Raw genomic sequence first — 23,397 nt, 5'->3', positions numbered from 1 at the left:
AAGACCTCGAGTCCTCATTCATTCGTTCCATGCATGTGCACATGCAGACTGCCTCAGGGGCACTCCCAATGCTAGAAATTACATATAGTTTCTAACCTATTAATTTTTATAGACACTATATATAGAAACTATGATCCCAATAGATAGTTTCTATAAAATATTTTTATATCTAATCAGATTCATTCTCTCTTCATTCTTAGCCAATCATATCATTTTATGTCTTGGATTTTGTGTAGACATAGTTTCTAACTTAGACCCAGTTTCTATGATTTTTATTCTCTATCTTCAATAACTACATTGTCACATCAGCAAAATACTTAGGTGGCACTGTAATTAATATCTTAAAAAAAAACCCACAATAGTTTGTGTGCTCCTCACGCGCGCCATCCCCAGCGGGCCGCCTGCGTTGACAAGACGCTCGGCGGCTCAAACGCTAGCAGTTGCTACCACGTTTTGGCCGGTCCGTCCATGAGCAATGGAGGGTTCATAATATCTTCCAGATTTGGGGTATATATATATATATATATATATATATATATATATATATATATTGATGAACTAACACAAGTAAATCCTTTGGCAAAACATGCTACGACCACATACATCTCGCTTAGCCAAGGAACTGAACTGAGGGCTTGATGCAAAAACTTTTTGAATTTTGACACTGTAGCACTTTCGTTTTTATTTGACAAATATTGTCCAATTATGGAGTAACTAGACTTAAAAGATTCGTCTCGCGATTTACAGGCAAATTGTGTAATTAGTTTTTATTTTTATCTATATTTAATACTCCATGCATGTGTCGCAAGATTCGATGTGATGGAAAATCTTGTAAAGTTTTGGGTTTCTGCATGCATCTAAACAAGGCCCGAATATAGGGCCTTGTTTAGTTCACCCCGAAAACCAAAAACTTTTCAAGATTCTCCGTCACATCAAATCTTGGAACACATATAAAGCATTAGATATAGACGAAAATAAAAACTAATTGCACAGTTTGCCTGTAAATCACGAGATGAATCTTTTGAGCCTAGTTAGTCCATGATTGGATAATATTTGTCAAATAAAAACGAAAATGATACAGTGCCGAAATCCGAATTTTTTTCCAAACTAAGACCTAGATATTCGGATCAAAAAACAAGCGAGACTTGACAGAGCTACTGTTTTGTAATCGAGACAGACCCCCTCCTTCGCAGTTCGCACATGCGCCAACCAACCGACGCAGCAGTAGGAACTCCAAGGAAATACCATACCGGCACGGGTTTTAGACATTCAGAAACAACAAGCACTTTAAAATGTGTCAAACATTAGAAACACCTTTGGCATAAGAGTCTGGTTTCGGTCCAGCAAGTACAACAAAGATCTTCATTTCTTTTTTTTTTCCTTGTTCTAGCTGCTCCACTAATCAAAGTAACACAAATTCATAGTAGTCTGAAAGCAAGCACACAAGATCATTCCTCCATCGCATCCCCGCCCTCGGCGACCTCAACCTTCTGCTTCAGAGGTGTGATCTTTGTGGACAGTACCTCTGCAAACAACAGAATCATGCATTTACTTTATACCGTCCAATATGCCATATCCTATACATAACAATTCATTAGCAAGGAACTCACCAGTCTGCCCCTTGGTGAAGCTAAATCCCTTCGAGCTAGCATAAGTTCTGGGATTCGGCAACTGGTGGTTTCTCAAGTATTCTGTCTTTCCCTGGTAATGTCAATAAGTGTTGATCAGCAAAGCACTCTGAAGAGTTACTAGTAGTATATTCATGTTCTTCGATTTGCTCAAAAGGCACCGCTGACAAAGAGCAGCATGCAGGATGCAGTGTTACACAGCTCAAATGAGCATTATTGGAAATTAGTGATCTCAAGTGTGAATCAAACCATATGTAAGTGCGACATATATCATATCAAAGCTGACAAATATAATGCTACGGATATAGTTCGAAACTTCATACTCTAATATGTAAATAATATACATTTTATTTCGATTTTTTTATTCAACACTTGCAGTGCTCTGTCAATTTCACTCAATAAACAGAAAATGCATCTTGCGGTTGAGATTGATCTATGTCACACACGAGATGAGGGCATGTTATGCTATAAAACCAAGTAAACACATGTTAATTTGGTCTTTTGCAATGGATTCGGACCAGGGCTTGGCTCGGTAAGGCTGTAACTCTATTAAAAAACTGAAAATGCATACCTTGGTTATCACACAGACATCAACATTGCTGCCACTGCCAAGGTCATTGAAGATACCAGCGCGGATTGCATCGGACACCAGTTCTATTCCGTCCTCCCTCTAGAAGATAAAAAGGAATTTAATATTAAACTTTTGCCATCATACCAAACGCCATGAAATGCAACTTCAGTCACCACAGAAGACAATACTCCATTAGCAACATAGTTAAATACAGAAACTATTGCCTGATTCACTTACAGTAAGCCCTTCTTTGTATTTTGATTCAAACACTGACATTGCAGCAAGAGAACCAGAGCCCATCGTTGCAAAAGGAAGAGTATCGGTGGAGCCGTGTGGATAAACCTGCACATTCCAAAGTTAACGTAACTACCCTACATCAAACTTTACATACAACAAGTAGAAAACAGGTATCCTCAGTTACTAACAGTGTGTAGATGTGGTCCAGTACAATCCACTCCACCAAGAACAAGGGCAGCACTGACATGGCCTTGGTACCTAACATAATGGCATAAGCAGGTCAGGTGTTGGCACAACGACAGAAAGTTGTAACTGTGCCTGTGAGAGGAGCTCACTTGAAGAGGTGTGACTTCAGTAGTGTAAGAGCAGTTACAACTCTTGATTCACGGCCCGTTGCATAGCGGTGAAGCTGTAGCTGGGAGCTTACCATATCTGAAGTAAGTGAATCAAATGTCGATAAGGAATTCAACAGAAGAAATGAGAGTGTGAAAAGGCAGCAAGATCTCATTCTTGTAGTCATCTACCTGTAACAGCCTCTGTGTCAGCAGCAGTTCCTGCTCCACAGCAATATATATTGGGCGCCATGAAGTGGATTTTTTCGCAGTTCTTATCAGCAACTATAGGGCCCTCAGTTGCTCTTGTGTCTGCCCCAAGAACAACCCCATCCTAGATATAAAAACATGGCTTAGTCCAACATTAACCTCAATGAATATGGGCAAATGAAACAATGTCCACTCAAACACAATGTTGCAAAGTCTTTCATTTATTGGCACTGGCTGAGAGCACTGGTGTGTATACCAAAAATTGTTATAAAGTTGTTAAGACAAAATTACTATCCATTAGATTTGTTCAACTACAAGTTGATGCAAATCACGGGATTCAATTAGGATTTGTCAGATAATCATTTGGAGTATGTTTTTTTTTCCGTTAGGATGTAGAAATTTGTATGTATATGTTTTCCCCTATCCTAATACAATGGAAACCAACATAACAAAAGAATGGGGGCTTTCACTGCTAGGAGGGTGGTTAGCGCTGGACATTTTCCTAGTTTGTATCATCGGCATGTAGAACAATGTGGCCATGTGTGATAGGAAGTTAAGCGTGCGATTGATATCAGAAAGATTTTTCCAATATTTAGTTGAGATGCTGAGCGCCCTAAAGAGATTTCAAAACTAACTAACATTAAGAAACAGCAGCACTAGGCTGATGCCTACAAAATCCGCAGATACAGTAATTGTCAAATATCAAAAGGTATTTCATATCTTAGCACTGGTTAAGACTTAAGAGCAGCGGTACACGTAGTAAAAGTTGCTACACAATTGTTGAGGCAAAATTACCATCATTCATTAGATTTATCCAATCAAAGTTGATGCAAAACATGATTAAAATAGGTAGGATTTGCCAGAGAATCAATTGTAGAGTATGTCTGCATCATCAGGATGAAAAAAAAAATGTATACATAACTTTTCCCCTGAACTAATACTCCTACAATAGAAACCAACACAACGAAAGAATGTGGGTTTTCATCACCTTGGAGGGTGGGTTTTTACCAATTTGTATAATCCGGTGGTTTTCTCTTTTTTTTTCCAATTTGTATAATTGGCACGTGAAAAATGAAGTTAAGCATGGGAGTGATACCAAATTCGCAGACACAGCTAGCTCTGAACGAGCAGAAGGTAACCACACCAATTGCCGGAATATACTAGAAGGCAACACAACGAGAGTGGTGGGTGGGGGGGGGGGGGGGGGGGTTGCACCTGAAAGACGAGGCCGACGATGGTTGTCCCGGTCTTCAGGAATCCCGGGAGCTTGAGCCCGTTCTTCTCTAGCATGTTGTTCCGGCGGCACAGGTCGAAGTCGAACCCGCCCTTGGCCGGGAGATCCATGGAGCCCGTCATCGTTCCTGCACCGGCAAAGGCACCGTCACGCATCAAGGTCACGGCGAATCGTATCGCCACGGGAAGAAGCAGTGGGGTGAGATCCAAATACAAATCGCTTGCAGGGTTCCGCGGCGCGCGCAGCAGGAAGGGAAAGGAGGAGGCGGCGGCGGCGGCGGCGAAGGTACCTGGTGGATGGATGGATGCTCGTCGGTGAGGGGCGCGCGGCGCACCTGATCTGACGTGCGTGCGCTCCGGGGACGAGACGAGGCGAGAGCGGCGGGCGGCGAGGCTTCTTCCGCTTGCGGTGGTACCCTTTTTGTTTTATTTAATTTAATTTAATTGACTGGAGTTGGAGTTGGATTGGGGGAGAAGAAAGAAAGAACAAGGAGCGACGCCCGCGCCAGTTTTCGTGCTGGGCTTTCGTTTCTGCTAATGTTTGGGGCCGTCGTGGGCTTTTACATGGAGGCCCTATCAAGATTGGGCGACTAGCCACAGCGGCCTGGAGTCTTGGCGGTAATGTTACGGTCACGTTTGCCATGTGTGGTGGAGGTAATTTTTACCAAATTGTAATTTTCTCTTTTTTTTTTTCACTTGTCTTACCCTCTACTCGCTCTTGTTTTTTCTTTATACTGATCGGGTATAAGGTACCCTGATGCATATTTTGTCTAAGGAATTTTTTTTTACCTTTGCTCTATAATTTGTTGGCAATCTCTCAGTCTGCCCTCGCTGCTAAGCCCATGACCCTCTTCTCTACTACTTGTAGCCACCAACAACAAGGTTGTTAGGATACACATCCGTATCCTAAAATATTATCAGTAATATATTATGGGTCTCAATATAAATCTCTAGAACATATTACAAATCTTATATAAAAAAATATATTTACTAAAATCCAACAAGATCCTGATAGTACAATCCAATACCGTGAGAGAACAAATGATCCTATCGATCTAAGACACTAATCAAAACAATCTTATTAGTAACAAGAATATCATCGTAACATGCTTATCAGTATGATGAACCTCGAGTTGATCTCTTCTCACTAAAAATACAATTGTATTTGAATACCACTCACAAGGTTTTGCAAGATAATAAATTAAAATGCCGCCTATCACTGCATTTAGTTGGTACTCAATACAATTACATATACCACTAGCATGCTTTTGCAAGTTGGCAGCTAGCTAGACATGGTGCGTCAAGATAGCTAAGCTTGTAAATTGGCATAAACATCATCACCTATCATAGCACGCATGCCAGATATTTTTGTATTCAATAGATGAATCTTAATGTTTCCTGATAGGAACTTGTTTCAGTTTGCTCTAAAATCTCAACTGATTTGGCAACCCACGTAATTATTGAATACATAAAGAGTGGCATATGACCATATGAACAAACACACTATGAGCCCAAGGGAGATTATTATATATATATATATATGTAAGGGCACAAGGGATAGTATAATATATAGGTCTAAGAAGATCACAGATAGTTGTATCAACAATGTTGTATGTGTGATTTTGAAAGGTGTAACTCATGAGGTAGGAGGGATGCATGAAGAAACTTACGTGCTCATACAATTATTGTGCTATTGTGTAAGCAACAAGGCATTTTTTCTAATAAAAAGCAACGAGGCATATGCCAATGCTAGATTATTTTTTTTTTTGCAAATGGAGGAATATTTATATTGAAATATGGCATAGTATATCCTCAAATTACTCATTAAAAACCTAAAATAAAATTTTATCAAGATTTCCTCCCATATCTTCTATCCTAATGGCTTTTGTCGATATCCTAGACGAACAAAGTTCAATATATAGAACATTGAACCCGTTGACCAGCTATAAACCTCAGACATACCGTAAGATCTAACATCCCACATCGGGCTGAAACACATTTGCATCGATAAAAGAACATCAGTGGTTGAAGAATCAAATACAACACACGCGACACATTGAGCATAATGTTTGTATGAAGGATCTTGGTCATTGTAAGGTGCTTAGATATTCAGATAACCTCATAGATGTTTGTTCTACACAAGGAAGATTGGATGATGTTGCAGATGGGGTGGAAAAAACACGTAGGTGGATTTGGTGTTCTTGAATTGTGATGGATTTGTATAAAGGCGTGGCACAATATTCGTATAAATTGTGGTGGGTTTAGTCCTTGTTTAGACTTTGGAAGCTAACTGGTGTCCCATATGCTGATGATACATAATTTTTTTTAGAATTATACGCAGACACTTATGACATATATATATATACTCACTCCTATAAAAACACGTATGCAAATTCTACCCCTATGAATATCTCTGAAGGACTTAGAACCGGCAGTTAAACTTGGTTTGGCTCTTAACAAATTTATTATGGTTACTACTTAGTATGGGTCGCAAAGAATCTGTCATCCTAGCTATAGAATATGCGGTTCTTTAATTTTGTGCGATGGAATCTGATGCTGGTTGCCGACAGCGTTTTAGGATCTCATTACAGGTACATCTATGGCATATTCGGCTGAGGCTGGAGGTTGGGCCTTGTCCTTTTATTTTCATTTTCCTTTTTTTTCCTTTAGCCAGATATCATTTCTTTTGGTAGATGAATTGACATGTGTCACAGATAGGGCCCAACCCAAAAAGAATATATATGTGAAGTTTATTTTGCTTTGACTATTCCTATTCCTATTAGTTTGTTCACTACAATAAAAAAGGAAATACTACGCTTGAGAGGTACTGATTCTGCAGCTGCCGTGATCAGCTATGAACAGAGCCTATATTACACTTACTCCGTCCTAAAACAAATTAACTATTAGAATCATGCTAAGTACATTTTTTTAGATAATGGAATCATGCTAAGTACATGCTAAAAAAAAGAATTATGCTAAGTTAAACTATGTTGAGCTTGACTATCTTTATAGTGAAGAGTAACAGAAGTTATGGTATAGAATAAATAAACTATGAAAACGCAAAAAAAAAAAACCGCAATGTAAGGCGTGGGCCGTGTAGGGCCTAGCCAAGCAACGCCAGTGAGGAAGGTTGAGCGTTGGAGCCATTTTGCTACTGTTAAGGCCATCCTCAATACAAGTTTTATGACAAAGTTTGCAACACATTTATATAATAAAAGCAGTGTAGAAGAATTTTATAGAGATGAAACTCTCTCTACTCCCATAAAACTCTTATCATCTCTCCATTAATACTGTGTCATATCAACATATTTAATATGCATGACTAATAAAACTCCATTAAAACTAGTTTAAGAGACCAAAACAGTGGGGAGTGCCTCGGTGCTTGCGCCAGCTGGGCGAAGCTAGGCTAGGCGAGCAGTCTCTAGAACCAACTACACCCTAATTCCATGTATAATAAATATCAATGTTTTTTTGTCTATAAATTTAATTAATCTTGAAACTCGAAATTTGATTTATTTTAAAACAGTACTCAATCAATCCTAAATTATAGGACATTTGACCTTTTGACACCAAATTTAACCATTCGTCTTATTAAAAAATTTATACAAAATATTACTTCTTTTGCTGTGGTTTGGTTTATTAATAAAAGTTTTGCAAGAATGACTTAAATTTAACTATGTTTGTATATTTTTTTAAATAAGACAAGTGGTCAAACTTGAAGTTAAAAAAGTCAAATGGCATATAATTTAGGGCCTGTTTAGATTGGAGATGAAAAATTTTTGGGTGTCACATCGGATATGTCGGAAGGATGTCGGGAGGGGTTTTTAGGAACTAATAAAAAATAAATTACATAGCTCGTCAGGAAACTGTAAGACAAATCTATTAACTATAATTAATCTGTCATTAGCACATGCGGGTTACTGTAGCACTTAAGGCTAATCATGGACTAACTAGGCTTAAAAGATTCGTCTCGCGATTTTCAACCAAACTGTGTAATTAGTTTATTTTTTTATCTACATTTAATGTTCAATGCATGTGTCTAAAGATTCGATGGGATGGATGAAATTTTTTTTGGGTAGGACCTTAGCATGGAGGGAGTATTTATCAACAAAACAGGACAAGAAGAAAAAGGAATAAATCGTCAGCTGTGCACGTCGTGCGTATACCACTGACTTACATTTTCAGCTCGTCGTATACCATCCACGGCAACACAAATCACAATTTTTTTTTTAAAAAAAAAACAGGTCAAACGACTTACATTTTCAGCTGACGATTTGCAACACAAGGATGGGCAAGTGTGATTTGCGGCAGAAGGATGGACAAGTGTCACCGTGTGGTGGGGCCCAAAAGACAGGCGACCAAAGGCCACAACCCAACCAAGGCGAGACGACGCGGCCGGGCCACAGAAACAGGGGAGACAAGGACAGATCCAAAATTCCCTGGATCTGTGTAAGAAAAAAAAAAGAGAAGATTTTCTGTGTATAAAGCTCGCGCCACGGGAGTCCCCGCACGCGGACGCCGGCACATTCGCGAAACCCATCGCATCGGCCATCCCCGCGGCTGCCTCCTCCTCGATCCATCCGGGAGAGATTTCTCTTGCCTGCTCGTCTCTCTCGCACCCGCCGGCCGGCCGGTGCTCTTCCCGGCCCACTTCGTTTCGATCGACCATGGCGGCTTCCGTCCCCAACGGTAGTCCCACTGTCAGGTACGGCTCCCTCCCCTTCCTTTTGATTTCCTTTGCTGTTGTTTTTTTTTTCCCAATTCCAACAACAACTAGCTAGATTCTCGTCGCCATCGATCCGCGTGCTTTGTTTCGTCATGTGGCGAGAGTAACAAACTATCCTCTTGTTTGTTTGTTATTATTACTCTGACGCTCTGTAAAGAACACAACGGCGATCTGTGTTGGGTATCAAAAGCTCATTCATTTTCTTTTCTTTTGTCGACGATTCGCTGAGTCGCGTGAACAGAACGCCACCCAATTAACGCTAGTTCGTCTCGTTAAAGTTTCAGATTTACCACCCACCCGTTCCAAGTCTGTGCGTGGTTGGTCAATATAAAATACTGCCGTTCGTGTGAACTGAATTACATACTGTTCCTCTTCTTCTTCTGAAACCGTCGAGTTGCGTGAATAGTGACTACCATCGAGCCATGCAAGTTACCAACTTGCAGCACCAGACACACTTGTTCAAGCTTCTGATCTGCTGATGATTCAAATGCACACTTGTTCCAAGTTTCTGATCAGCTGATGATTCAAATGCTGGGCATGATCTGCAGCTCTCTCGCGACGACTGTTCCCGTCCAGGCGGTTCTGTTCGACATCGACGGGACGCTGTGCGACTCGGATCCCCTCCACCATCTCGCTTTCCAAGAGCTGCTTCTCGAGGTGCGGTGAAATGGATGGATTTCCTACACACTTCTTGCGTCTACGTTTCTTACTTTCTTTAACCAACAAGCTGTGATGTGATTTGATTTGATTCACCAAATGGCTGGCATTCGCAGATTGGGTACAACAACGGTGTGCCGATAGACGACGAGTTCTTCATCAAGAACATCGCTGGGAGGAGTGACGTCGAAGCTGCCCAGAACCTGTTCCCGGACTGGCCCCTTGAGAAGGGGCTCAAATTCCTGGATGACAAGGAAGCGAAATACAGAAGGTACATACATAGTTGTGATTTGCTCAGTTTTTAAGATTAACTCAAAGTCCTCGCAAAAAGGATAACTAAATGATTCAGAGAATCAGAGTGTTATCCATTATTACAGCAGCAACTCATTCGTGTACCATATAGCACGTAAAAACATCAAGTTGAGCCATGTCACATGAAAAACATCCATGCTACTCACAAAGCGATATCAGCATTTGGTAGTACTACACTAGGTTGTTGAGGGCTTTGTCATTTCTTACAGCATCCGGTTGCTGCTGAATGTGATCCTTTAATAATCATTGCATTACATCACAGAACTGATAGGTTCATTAGCCATTACGATAACACACGATGGACTGAATGTTTCTAGTTGTCCCTTGTTTCAGTTTGGCAAAAGAGCGCTTGGTACCTGTAAAGGGCCTCGAGAAAGTGGTTCAGTGGGTCAAAGACCACGGGTACAAGCGCGCAGCAGTAACCAATGCCCCAAGGATCAACGCGGAGCTCATGATCTCCCTTCTGGGCCTGTCAGACTTCTTCCAGGCCGTTATCATTGGAGGCGAATGTGAGCAGCCAAAGCCTGCGCCATACCCTTACCTCAAGGCCCTCAAGGAGCTTGAGGTGTCTGCACAGCACACCTTCATCTTTGAGGTAAACCAAACACAGCTTTATGACTGGAACTTTGTGATCTGATGATTGTATCATAGGAGTAGTCACTGATCAGAGATTTTGGTGTGTAGGATTCTCCTTCTGGTATACGGGCAGGCGTCGCAGCAGGAATGCCTGTTGTTGGTTTAGTGACAAGGAACCCAGAGAACTCATTGCTGGAAGCAGGAGCCGCGTTGCTCATCAAGGATTACGAAGATCCAAAGCTCTGGGCAGCACTTGATGAGATCGACAGAGAGGAAGCGAAGCTGAAGGCTAGCGCATGATATGATCTGATGATAAACAATTGATTAATTAGATTTATTGCCGATCGAAGTTGGCTCAAATACATTTCTGTTCCTAGTTATGCTGCAGCTGTGACCGTGAGTAACGGCAGAGATAGCTCATCAGGGTCTTTTTGAGACTAGTTTGGTATATTATGTCCTTTTTTCTTGATGGAACTGAAGACTAAATAAGAACTCAGGAGTCTTCTGCCAGCGGTTACGATTGTTTGGTGGATACGAGTATGGGATTCGCTCTGTGAAAATTGACTAAGCAGTTGTGCCTCGTTGCGTATCATCTGTGTATTAACTTTGTTGCTTCTGTTAGTCGCTGGATCCTTGCTCTAGGAGTGAGCAGGATCCTTACTCTCATTGAGAGGATAGCACACTGAGTTGGGGCAATTTTCTGGATTTATTTCTCACACAATGCTATACCAACCTGAGGGATTGGGGATACATATTTATAGGGCTGCTAACCAGCCAGCATATGCCAAGATGCTAGTCTAAGATGCTGTCCTACAGATGCTAACTGCTGTCCTAAAAGCAGTCAAGATGCTGTCCTACAGATGCTAACTGCTGTCCTAAAAGCAGTCAAGGATGCTGTCCTACACAAGGACCATGTGCTGCCTACTGCAGCCCACAACCACCAGCCAACAGAGACTTATCCATCATTCTCCCCCTAAGTCTTGTGTGGCTCCTTGTGGGGTATCTGAGCCATCCCGATCCTGGCGCGAAGTTCCTGGAACTTGACTCGTCCAAGGGACTTGGTCAGAAAGTCGGCGAGCTGGTCTTGGGTGTTGATGTAGTTGGCCCGAACGCTCCCTTCCTCCAGGCAGCTCCTGATGAAGTGGTACCTCACCCGGATGTGCTTGCTGCGCTCATGGAAGACTGGATTCTTCGCCAAGGCCAAGGCGGACTTGCTGTCCACCCTGAGCTCCACTGCCTCTGCGTCTCTGCCAAGGAGATCACCAAGCAGCCGAGCCAGCCACAGAGCCTGAGTAGAAGCGGTAGTGGCTGCGATGTATTCTGCCTCGCAGCTGGACAGAGCCACCACCTGCTGCTTGACCGACTGCCAGCTGATCGGACACTTGCCGAGGAAGAAGAGCGTCCCGCTGGTGCTCTTGCTCGTGTCGATGTCGCCGGCGTGGTCGCTGTCACTGTACCCGATGAAATGTGCTGCACCGGGGCACCTCGGGTAGTGCAAACCGTAGTCGGAGGTGCCCGCAACGTAGCGGAGGATCCTCTTCACGGCCTGCTGGTGCTCCGTCGTCGGTCGCTGCATGAACCGGCTGACGTAGCCGACGGCGAACGCCAAGTCCGATCGCGTGTGGACAAGGTAGCGAAGGCTGCCCACAATGCGCCGGTACTGCGGCGCGTCCACCTCTTCCTCCGTACTCTCCCGACTCAGCCTCAGCCTCTCCTCCATAGGAGTGTGGGCTGGGTTGCAGCCGGTGAGACCGCCCAGCTCCACAATGCGCTTGGCGTAGGCTGTCTGGCGGAGAGAGGTGCCGGAGCTGTCCTGGTGGACCTCGATCCCCAGGTAGAAAGAGAGAGGGCCCAAGTCGCTCATCTGGAAGGTCGCCCTCATCTTCTCCTTGAACGCCTCGATCTCCACCTCCTCGGTGCCGGTGATCACAAGATCATCGACGTAGACACCCACCAGCAGGGCCTTTCGTCCCCTGCCCCGCCGGTAGATGGCCGCCTCGTGCGGGCTTTGCTCGAAGCCCATCCCCTTCATTGTGGAATCCAGTTTGGCATTCCACGCCCTCGGTGCCTGCCGCAAGCCATAGAGGGCCTTGCGCAGACGAAGCACCTTGCCTTCCTTGCCGGGAATCACAAATCCCGGCGGCTGGTGCACGTAGACCTCCTCCTTCAAATCGCCGTTAAGGAACGCCGACTTGACATCCATGTGATGGACACGCCAGCCCTCCTGGGCAGCTAGCGCAAGGAGAAGTCGCACGGACTCCATCCGTGCTACGGGGGCGAAGGCGTCGTCGAAGTCGACCCCCTCCTGCTGCACGAAACCTCGAGCCACCAAGCGAGCCTTGTGCTTGACGATGGCACCGGCTTCATCCCTCTTCAGCTTGAACACCCACTTAAGGGTGATCGCGCTGTGACCACGAGGGAGATCAGCAAGCTCCCAAGTGCGGTTCTGCTCGACCGCGTCCATCTCCTGCTGCATCGCGGCACGCCATGCCGCGTCTCCCTCCGCCTCAGCGAAGGAGCGAGGTTCACCGTCCTCGTGTGCCAGGTGCAGCTCCGCCTCGAAGTCGTGTACCGCTAACCCAGGGACACGTTGGTTACCGAGGATGTTGTCCATGGTGCGGTAGCGTAGAGGCTCATCGTCGTGGTAGGCGTCGACGCGATCCTCGTCGCCGGACAGTGGAGTGGCGAACTCCACCGAACGCTGACGGACCAAAGCTGCTGGTGCCGACCTTGGAGTTGCCGGTGCCGGTGCAGGAGAGTGGGGAGCCGGTGCAGGAGTGCGTGGTGTAGCCGGTGGTGTTGGACTCGTTGGTGGTGAAGGCGGTGGTGGGCTCGCCGAAGCTGATGGCGAGCTGAGTGCCGAGGAGGGCGAGCTCGGTGAGGACGAGCTGCTAGCTCCCCCGGCTCCCTCCAAGTGGACGTAGTCGACGACGAAGTCCCTGAGGGTCGAAGCCGAGCCGTCGTCCACCGCCTTGTCCCAAGTCCAGCCTCGCCCTTCATCGAACACGACGTCCCGGGAGATGCGGACGCGCTGTGTCACAGGGTCGAGGATGCGGTAGGCCTTGGCGCCCTCCGCATAGCCGATGAACACTCCTGGAGTGCTGCGGTCGTCGAGCTTGCCGACGTGAGTGAGCTCCTTGGCCAACGCCAGACAACCGAAGATGCGGAGGTGGCTCACCACCGGCTTGCGCCCGTGCCAAGCCTCGTACGGCGTCATGCCGTCAAGCGCCTTGGTGGGCGAGCGGTTGAGGAGATGGATAGCGGTCATCACCGCCTCTCCCCAGTAGATCGCCGGCATCCCTCTCTGCTTGAGGAGGGCGCGGGCGGTGGCGACCACCGTCTGGTTGCGGCGCTCGACGACGCCGTTCTGCTGCGGGGTGTACGGCGCGGTGAAGTGGCGCTGGATCCCCTCGTCGGCGCAGTGCGCCGCGAACTCAGCCGCCGTGAACTCGCCGCCGTTGTCCGTGCGCAGCACCCGAAGCTTGCGGCCGCACTCCTTCTCCGCAGCAGCTTGGTGGTGCCTGATGGCGTCCGCGGCTGCCCCCTTGGTGTCGAGGAGGACAGCCCACATGTAGCGGGACGCGTCGTCGACGAGGAGGAGGAAGTAGCGTCGTCCTCCAGGTGTAGCCGGTGTCACGGGGCCGCAAAGGTCGCCGTGCACGAGCTCCAGCTTCTCCTTGGCGCGGAAGCTTGCTTGGCGGGGAAAGGGCAGCCGTCGCTGCTTGGTGAGGACGCAGGTGTCGCAGAACTGCTCCACGTGGTCGACGCACGGCATGCCCTGCACCATCTCCTTGTTGCCGAGCTGCTTCAGGGCCTCGAAGTTGAGGTGCCCAAAGCGCTCGTGCCACCGCCAGGCTTCATCGTCTCGCCGAGCTGCAAGGCAAAAAGGTTGCGCCACCTGTACGTGAAGGACGTAGAGGCGGTTGCTCCCCCTGTTCACCTTGGCGAGAAGTCGGTGACGAGGATCCCAAATGCGAAGCACGCCGTCCTTGATCTCCACGCGCGAGCCATTCTCATCCAGCTGTCCCAAGCTGATGATGGAGTTCCTCAGCGCGGGGATGTAGTAGACGCCGGTGAGCAGCCAATGCTCACCATTCTTGGCGACGAAGATTACGGAGCCGGCGCCCTTGATCTCTACGGCGGAGGCGTCCCCGAACTTGACGGAGCCTCGAACGTTGGAGTCGAGCTCGGAGAAGAACTCCCGCCGGCCTGTCATGTGGTGGGTGGCGCCGGTGTCGAGGCACCACCCATCGATCTTGTCGCTGCCGCCGGACCCGCTGCTGAGGAGGGCGTGTGCCTTGGCCTCGTCGAGGTGGAGAAGAGCCGCTGCAGCCGGTGCTGCTGGAGATGGCTCGGCGCTAGCATGTGCCATGAACAGAGCTGGCTGCTCCTCCTCCGCCTGCGCGACGTGGGCCTGGGCGCGTCGTGGCTGCCTGCAGTCCTTAGCCCAATGGCCAGCAAGACCACAGTTCCTGCAGCAGTCATCTTGTGCCGGCTTGGGTTTTTCGGCGGCGGCGCCTTGGACACCTCCGCGGGCACCTCCGTTGGCACGCCCTTGCGCCCCGGCCTGGGCGCCTTTGCGTGACTTGCCGCGCTTGCCACGCTTGCGGCTGGCTGCTGCAGAAGAAGGCTCCCCCTTCTTCTTGTCACCTTGCCCGGCAGCCCACTGCTCCCGGGTGAGAAGGAGCTTGGGCCCCGAGGAGGGTTGTGGCTCGTCAATGTCGACGACCTTGAGGCGACCTATCGCCTCCTCGATCGACATCGTGGAGAGGTCTAGCAGGGACTCGATTGAGCGAGCCATCTGCTTGTACTTCTCGGGGACGCAGCGGAAGAGCTTCTCGACAGCTCTCTCCTCGCTGTAGGTGTTGTCACCAAACTGCACCACTTTCCGCATCAAAGTGTTGAGACGGAGAGCAAAATCATCAACGTCCTCACCTGGCTTGAAGGCCAAGTCCTCCCACTCCTTGCGGAGTTGCTGCAGTGTGGACTTGCGGGCGCGATCACTGCCGATGCGTGCTGCAGCAATGGCGTCCCAAGCATCCTTGGCAGTCCGCTTGCTGGTAAGTGAGAACTGCATCTCGGTCGGGACTGCAGCGATGAGGGCATTCAGTGCCCGTCGATCCTGGTCGTAGTCGACGTCGCCGTACCGGACTGCCTCCCACATGTGCAGCACCTGAAGTCTCACCTTCATCACCGCAGCCCACTCAACATAGTTGGTCTTGGTGAGGGTAGGCCACCCACCACCAGGGCCAACGTCCCTGGCAACAGCATGGTACCCGTGGTAGCCACGGTACCGGTCCGGGGAGAGAGAGCCACGCGGCCTGCGAAGGCCGTGCTCTTCCTCGACCCGTCCACCGCCGTTGCCATGTGCGCCTCCTCCAGGAGCGTCGCCGGCTCCACCACGGTACCGGTCCGAGGAGAGAGAGCCACGCGGCCTGCGAAGGCCATGCTCTTCCTCGACCCGTCCACCGCCGTTGCCGTGCGCGCCTCCTCCAGGAACGCCGCCGGCGCCTCCACGCCTGTCTGGATTGCGGCCACGCTCGTGGGCGTGCACAGCTGCCCACTGCGCCGCTCGCCGGCGTGCTGCATCTCTCTCCAGCAGCTCCAGGTCTGGGTCAGCACTGTCATCAGCAGCGATGGAGCTGCTGTGACTGCTGCGCAGGTCCTCAACCTCCGCTGCCGCTGCACGCGCTGCATCTGCAGCTGCTGCTGCCTCCACCTCCGCTCTGGCTGCTGCCAGCTCCGCTTGGGCCAGCCTCGACGCCCTCGTTGCTGCTGCAGCGGTCGCTGCCGCTGCTCGCCTGCGCTCCTCTGCTGCAGCGAGGTCGGCCTCCTGCCGACGCCGCGCGCTCGAGGTGCCCGAGTGCTGAGACTGCCCTTCTGCGGCCATTGCGCGCTGCTGCGCGGAGAGCAGAGGCAGCCGGAACAGCTGCTGCTGCCAGCCGGGGCTGCTGCGAGGCAGGGAGCTCGACTGGAGAAGGGATTGAGCAGGAAATGCTTAGGCTACAGGATACTACAGCTCTGATACCACTTGTTAGTCGCTGGATCCTTGCTCTAGGAGTGAGCAGGATCCTTACTCTCATTGAGAGGATAGCACACTGAGTTGGGGCAATTTTCTGGGTTTATTTCTCACACAATGCTATACCAACCTGAGGGGTTGGGGATACATATTTATAGAGCTGCTAACCAGCCAGCATATGCCAAGATGCTAGTCTAAGATGCTAGTCTAAGATGCTGTCCTACAGATGCTAACTGCTGTCCTAAAAGCAGTCAAGATGCTGTCCTACAGATGCTAACTGCTGTCCTAAAAGCAGTCAAGGATGCTGTCCTACACAAGGACCATGTGCTGCCTACTGCAGCCCACAACCACCAGCCAACAGAGACTTATCCATCAGCTTCAGCTGTGTTTGAGTAGTCTTTAATCTGAAAGAAAGATGAGATGGAAACTCCCTCTCTCTGGGAAAATGTGTTGAAATGCGCCATGCTGATTGTCAAATTCATCGTTTTTTTAAAATTTTTTTTAAAACTCTAACTGTGATATGGAAACCGTGTTGAAAGTAGTTTCTGGGGCTATGCAGAATTTTGTTGTGGCTCGTAAACTTGAGTCAGAGATGCCAAAAGATAGCAAATAATTTGAACGCCGTTTTGAAAGGCAGCCACAGGTCAAAACTCAAAAGGAAGAAAAAGGTGTGGAACATGAGATGAGGAGTAGCAGCCACCAACCGCGCCAACTGAACGACCGAATCCTCACCAACCAAACCCCCCAGTCTTCAATCTTCTCCTTATAAAATGTCCAGGCAGCATCAGCACTTCAGCACTGACCACAGATAAAAAAAAATAAAAATAAAAATAAAAAAGCCCCAGTTTGGCATCCAGCAGCAACCTGCCATGGAAAGGTAATCCTGCTCACAACCATCATCATCTAGAGTATTTTCTGCATGATTTCATTCACTTCTATCTATTTCCCCTAGAGACTGACTGCCAAGATTTCATTTCAATCCAAACAAAGTTCTCTGCAACCATGGCCATCCCAGTTGATCCCTCTGTCTCTGTGCGTGGTTGCAGCAGTGGGATCGGCAGAGTGGCTCCCCTGGAAGCGGTGCTCTTCGACATCGACGGCACCATGGCCATCTCGGACCCGTTCCACCACCGCGCCACGTCGGAGATGCTCCTCAAGGTAGGCTACAACAACGGCGTTCCCATCACGCCGGAGTTCGGCATGGCGCACATGGCCGGCCGGAGCAACGACCAGATCGGCCGCTTCCTGTTCCCGGACTGGGACCAGGCGCGGCTCGACGCCTTCTTCGCCGAGAAAGAGGCGCTCTTCGCCCGGTACGCCGGCGAGGGGCTCAGGGAGATCGCCGGCCTCACCGCGCTCTGCCGCTGGGCCGACGAGCGTGGGCTCAAGCGCGCCGCCGTCACCAACGCGCCCAGGGCTAACGCCGACCTCATGATCTCCATCCTCGGCCTCTCTGACTTCTTCCAGCTCGTCGTCACCGCCGAGGAGTGCGAGCGATTTAAGCCCTTCCCGGACCCGTACCTCAGGGCGCTGGAGCTGCTTGGCGTCTCGCCGGAGCACGCCGTCGTGTTTGAGGACTCCACCACCGGCGTGCAGGCAGGCGTTGCGGCAGGGATGCCCGTGGTTGCCATTGCTGAGGAGAGCCGGGAGGGCAAGCTTCTCGCCGTCGGTGCCACGCTTGTCATCAGGGACTACGAAGATCCCAAGCTGTGGGCGGCATTGGACAAACTGGACATCGCCAAGCCTGAAGCTGCTGCTGAGGCCAATGGAACTCATACACAACTGTAGCTGAGGACCACAAATACTAGTAGCGAAAAACAATTTCTTGCTATATTTCACTTTCATTCACGCATGATTGAATTATAACCCATTCGTGTATGATGTATTTTGATGAGATTGAGGTCATACAAAATTGCCTGTAGGCCAGGCTGTTACACAGATGAGTGATAACAAAACTGATTGCGAGAAAATACAGAATTCTATATCTATAATCTATCTATTCTCCCGCAAGAGCTCACACGAGATTAAGCACTTCAGAAACAGTAAGCTGGTGACGGTGCACATTCCTTGCAAACATGGAACAGACAATACATTTTTCACAAGGTCCTCGTATACACACTAAGATGTGGAGAGATGGTGATGGATCAGTTCGACGAGTATCTCTTTGACAACGCCTCGTAATGTTTGATTTGCTGCAGCAAAAGAGAACAAAATCAAGGGGCAAATAGGGAGATGGAAGCACAACGGAAAGCAGAAAAATTAGCACTGACATCAGGAAGTAATTCTAGCATTTGCCTATACCTGTTCAGATACTGATGGCTTAATCTTCGATAGAGCACGTTCAAAGTGCGAGATCTCAATCAAACAAGAGGAACTCATTGAGGATGTCCCATTCTCAAGGAATTCCAATCTCTCTTCCAATGCTGCCATGGCTGCTTCATTGACCTAATGAAAAAAGCACATTAGTTTGGTACAGATATCTTGTCGATTAAAGCTAGATTGAATTCATTGTGCAAACTGAAGAACTAGTGCTCCATTTGGGCTACATAAAGAAAACTGTTCAATGGAATATCACAAATATTACCAGTGATGCTAGGTCAGCACCAGTGAGATTGTTGCATTCAGCACGACGTGCAAGTGCATCCAAATCAACATCAGCTGAGAAAGGCTTGCTACGAGCATGTGCTTTTAATATTGAAACCCGTTCGTCTGCACCAGGTAAAGGTACATAATGTTTCTTTCCAAATCTACCAGGCCGTAAAACAGCATCATCTATCACATCAATCCTACATCAGAAAGGGCTGCAGGTATCAATGATATATTCAAGGATAAACATGTAAAATGGTAGAACATCAACTGCTGAAGATTACCTGTTTGTAGCTCCTATCACATAGACACCTTGTCGTTGATCAGCACCATCAAGTTCGATGAGTAACTGCGAACAGAAGAATATGAATAACACAGAACAGAAAAGCAATGAAGAGGCAGGTGCACAAACTAGGACAATACTCAAACCTGATTTAAGAGACGTTCAACAACCCATCCTCCCTCTTTCCCTCTTTTTGTTGTCAAAGCATCAACCTGCCACATCATATGGAATAAGAACTTGCAGAGACATCTCTCCAAACCATGTTGCTAAGTATAAATGTATGAAACATCCCAAACTTTATGACGCAATTGATACAGGTTCTCCTCAACATAATGTATTAGAGGACAGGCTACATGCAATCTCATACCTCATCAAAAAACAGGATGCAAGGAGAGTTAGTACGTGCACGAGTGAATATTTTTCTAACTTCAGATTCACTCTCCCCAACATACTTGTTCAATAGCTCAGGCCCCTAATGAACCATAAAAAAGGAAAATATCAGAACTACTTTGTATGGCTTTAAAAAGCTCAAGTGAAATTATGAAAATCCAAACATCAACTACCTTGATGTGAATAAAATTAGCCCCTGCCTCATGTGCCACTGCTTTTGCTATTAGTGTTTTCCCGCAACCAGGAGGTCCAAACAGAAGGAAGCCAGCTTGCATATTCACTCCAAATACCTTGGAAGACATGAAACAAAGAGAGCATGAAAACAATACTCAAATGTAAAAATTACATACAAAAGGTTAACAGTCATAGAAAAAAAACAGTATGGATGTGTATTTACTTATGGAGAAATAATATAGTGCTCACAATTTCTACAGTATCACAATCGTTGATGGAATACTAGACAAAATACATAAGAATTGTAAAATAAACTTCTGGGGCGGTAAATTCAATTCAGCATTCACCTCATAGTCTTCAGGGTGCTTGATACAACGAATAATGCAGCGGTCAAACTCTTTTCTTAATGAATCAAGACCTCCAACATCATCCCATGTGACATCAGGGACAGAAGAAAACCCTTCTCTTCTCAAAGATGGTTGAACCATTTTCGTTGCTTCCTTCAGAAAGTGAAGTGAGGATTATTAGAAATGATAGTCCATGTATCTGATAAAAATCTAACAACAGAATAGAACTAGAGGAGAAGGCATGCCCATGATATACAGAGGTGGCAAGAAAAGAAGACAAATCTATCATGTTGCAAGTGGTAGCAGCTTAGATGACACAAAATTAGAAGTAAAAAAAAAAATAAAAGGTAACTGAGCAAATACATGCCCTGAAAATTATAAAAATAAGAATATAAAGGTTCTGGGGAAAATGGATCAAGGTATAAATCGAGCTACACTGGATTAACTAATAGAGTTATATTGGTCATCTGCTGCTCATAGTGCAAAGCATACCTCAAAGTCATCCATAGTAATATGCAGGCCCTCCACCTCACTTTCATCCCAAGGTTGTCTCCACCAGTCATGATTGGTATTCCCATCGTGCTCGCGGCGATATTGAACTCTTCTTTCATCAATTATTCTCTTCATTGCTAGATTCCCTGCTTTATCCACTAATGCCTTCAAGTCAGCACCAACAAAACCTGGTGTTGCTCTAGCTATCTTGAACAAGTCAAATTCGCCTTCAAGTCGAAGATGCTGAGTAAGCATCTTCAGTATTTGTTTCCGTGCATTCTCATCTGGGACACCAAGAGATATCTCTCGGTCAAATCTTCCTGGCCTTCGCAAAGCTTGATCCACAGCATCAGGCCTATTTGTGGCTCCAATGACAATAACATAACCAGGTTTTTTTTCAGATGATTCAGCATCCAAATTGCCACTGCCTGATCCAATATTCTGGTGGAATTGATCCATGCATGTCATTAATTGAGTAACTATACGCCGTTCCATCTCTCGTTGCAGATTCTCCCTCTTGGATGCAATTGCATCTATCTCATCAATAAATACAATTGAAGGAGCAGTCCGATAGGCCTTCTGAAACAAGCCCCTGATGTTTTCCTCAGAAGCTCCTGCAAGAACATACACACATAATAAGGTGAGCTTCTGCATCAATCCTGACAGAGAATTTGAATTTATCCTCATGCAGGAATGAATGTGTAGCCACACAAAGAGAATATATATCCTCCCATTTGTTGGATATGCCATACGAACTGCAAAGCTGGATGAATAGACGGTCCTTTCAAAATATATCCTCACATCTGAATTTTTCAGCACCTATTTAGTATGGTTCTGATTTCATAATGGCTAACCAGGTTAAACATCTGGTAGTGCCTTGTTAGTAACAAAATACTATTGGCTTATTGAGCACTACACTGATATTGGGAAAAACTTGTCCACATATTGACAGTGCCTAAACAGAGCTCACACTTTTTCATCAATTCCTAGATTGTGCAAAATATTAGTAACACCAATCTTCCACAGTTACAGCTATGTTCAGTATGCTAAATACACATTGTGCAAGGTAAACAGCACTATTTATTTTACAGCCTGCACTGATGATATCTAATCAAGCAGAGGGCACAGGCAGCACACATGTTCAGAACCAAACATGACTAGCAGCTTAAACTCATTTGTCCAAATACTCTACATGAGCAAAGCATCAAGCTTTGTTCCCGAATATTTTGATGCAAAGGAATCAGAAAGCATACCAGACACCCCAGACACGACTTCCGGTGCGGAGATCTTGTAGAACGGCACGCCAGTCTCATTAGCAATGGCATGGGCTAGGGTGGTCTTTCCGCAACCGGGCGGTCCGTGCAGTAGCAGCCCCGCGACAGGCCTGACGCCAAGTCGGTGTGGCAGCTCCGGATGGCACAGGGGCACGACCACCTCCATCATGAGCTCCTCGATCACCGCCTCCAACCCGCCGAGGTCGGCGAACCTGGGCCCCTTGTCCCCTCTGCCGAAGCCTTCAGCAGCAGCCGGGGCGGCCTCCGGCTTGGCGTCACCGCCGCCGCCGCCGTCGGCCGTGATGAGGCGGCGCGGCTTCTCCGCGGTGACCTCGATCTCCAGCTGCTGGTTCCGCTTGGGCGTCTGCGCGGCGTAGTTGGAGCGGATAATGGATTTGGTGAGGTCGAAGGTGGGGGCTGGTGGCGACGAGTGAGCGGCGGCGTCGGAGACGGAGGTGGAGGACGAAGTGGTGGCGTGGGCGTCATGGCGGCGGCGGCGGCGGCGGGAGGCCGAGGAGCCTTCGTCGTCGGAGGAGGATTCAGAGGAGGAAGGGGAGGAGGGGGAGGGGATGGGAATGGAGGCGAGAGCGCGGCGGACGCAGGCGAGGAAGGGGCCTTGCTTGTGGCGGCCGAGGTCCGGGTGGTGGATGCGGAGGGTGTTGGCGACGTCCTCGGCGGAGGCGCCGCGGCGGGCTAGGCCGCCGTTGAGTATGTGGCGGTGGAGCTTCCACTCTAAGGACGTCATCTGGGAGCGGCCGGCGCCGTTGCCGGCGTGGCGCGGGCGCTTGGCCATGGGCGCCGTGACGAGGGGGTCGCGCGACTGCCGCGTGCGACGGAGAGGAGAGAGGCGGAGGGGCGGCGGCGGCGGCCTGGCCAAACCCTAATCGCGCAAGCCCCGCGGCCGCAGCGTGCAATCCAACGGCAGACGAGCTGATGCGTTCTCTTTTTTTGCTTCCGTTTGTGTTACAAGGCCCAAAGAAAGCCCAAATGAAGGATTTTCTTTTTTTTTAGGGTCCAAACTGGCCTTAAACTGCGTAGACTGTTCGATTTTTTTTTTTTTTTGAGTTGTGCATGACAAGCGATGAAGAACTCGCTAGCGAGTTGCTTTTTAACTGTACTTCTCCATGTTGGACATCAGCCGGTGATGTCGCTGACTGTTGGGGACACCCTAAGGGAGTGTGACCTCTTCAAACTTGTCAAAAGGTTAAAAAAAAGATGCTGATTCAGTAGTGATTCTAGTTCGAGATAGGAAAATTTACAGTGATTTTCCTTTCCTTTTTTTACTAGAGACTAGAACCACCTCCAGAGCAGTTCCTCCCGATTCTGATTCTTACTCTACCTGCTCTAGAA

General features: G+C 47.8%; 4 protein-coding genes across 5 annotated transcripts; 2 read left to right on the top strand and 2 right to left on the bottom strand.

The window, feature by feature from the left end:
- On the bottom strand, positions 1,260–4,662 carry LOC8066887 (proteasome subunit beta type-7-A). Its single transcript, XM_021450394.1, has 9 exons — positions 4,502–4,662; positions 4,194–4,339; positions 2,961–3,102; positions 2,772–2,868; positions 2,625–2,694; positions 2,437–2,541; positions 2,200–2,298; positions 1,611–1,701; positions 1,260–1,525 (listed from the first exon to the last, which is right to left on the bottom strand). Exons 2-9 carry the CDS (start codon positions 4,332–4,334, stop codon positions 1,449–1,451), a joined length of 822 nt encoding a protein of 273 aa, XP_021306069.1. The 5' UTR covers positions 4,335–4,339; positions 4,502–4,662; the 3' UTR covers positions 1,260–1,448.
- LOC8066886 (haloacid dehalogenase-like hydrolase domain-containing protein Sgpp) lies at positions 8,680–11,086 on the top strand. Its single transcript, XM_002437646.2, has 5 exons — positions 8,680–8,916; positions 9,486–9,594; positions 9,711–9,865; positions 10,240–10,501; positions 10,591–11,086. The coding sequence occupies exons 1-5, from the start codon at positions 8,879–8,881 to the stop codon at positions 10,780–10,782; spliced, it is 756 nt and encodes a 251-aa protein (XP_002437691.1). The 5' UTR covers positions 8,680–8,878; the 3' UTR covers positions 10,783–11,086.
- On the top strand, positions 17,043–18,456 carry LOC8067907 (haloacid dehalogenase-like hydrolase domain-containing protein Sgpp). 2 transcript variants are annotated; one of them, XM_021450270.1, is made up of 2 exons: positions 17,043–17,378; positions 17,551–18,439. In XM_021450270.1, exons 1-2 carry the CDS (start codon positions 17,371–17,373, stop codon positions 18,287–18,289), a joined length of 747 nt encoding a protein of 248 aa, XP_021305945.1. In that variant the 5' UTR covers positions 17,043–17,370; the 3' UTR covers positions 18,290–18,439. The 2 variants fall into 2 exon arrangements, with proteins under 2 accessions (XP_021305945.1, XP_002437690.1); XM_002437645.2 differs by having other exon boundaries at positions 17,050–17,378; positions 17,548–18,456.
- Positions 18,310–22,964, bottom strand: LOC8067906 (cell division control protein 48 homolog C). Its single transcript, XM_002436305.2, has 10 exons — positions 22,027–22,964; positions 20,774–21,387; positions 20,282–20,434; positions 19,934–20,050; positions 19,738–19,842; positions 19,517–19,582; positions 19,372–19,436; positions 19,086–19,287; positions 18,803–18,946; positions 18,310–18,693 (listed from the first exon to the last, which is right to left on the bottom strand). Exons 1-10 carry the CDS (start codon positions 22,838–22,840, stop codon positions 18,646–18,648), a joined length of 2,328 nt encoding a protein of 775 aa, XP_002436350.1. The 5' UTR covers positions 22,841–22,964; the 3' UTR covers positions 18,310–18,645.

The sequence above is a fragment of the Sorghum bicolor genome, chromosome 10, assembly GCF_000003195.3.
Source record: "Sorghum bicolor cultivar BTx623 chromosome 10, Sorghum_bicolor_NCBIv3, whole genome shotgun sequence".
Lineage (NCBI taxonomy): Eukaryota > Viridiplantae > Streptophyta > Magnoliopsida > Poales > Poaceae > Sorghum > Sorghum bicolor.
Note: the sequence above shows the minus strand (reverse complement) of the source record. Positions and strands in the feature narration are given on the sequence as shown.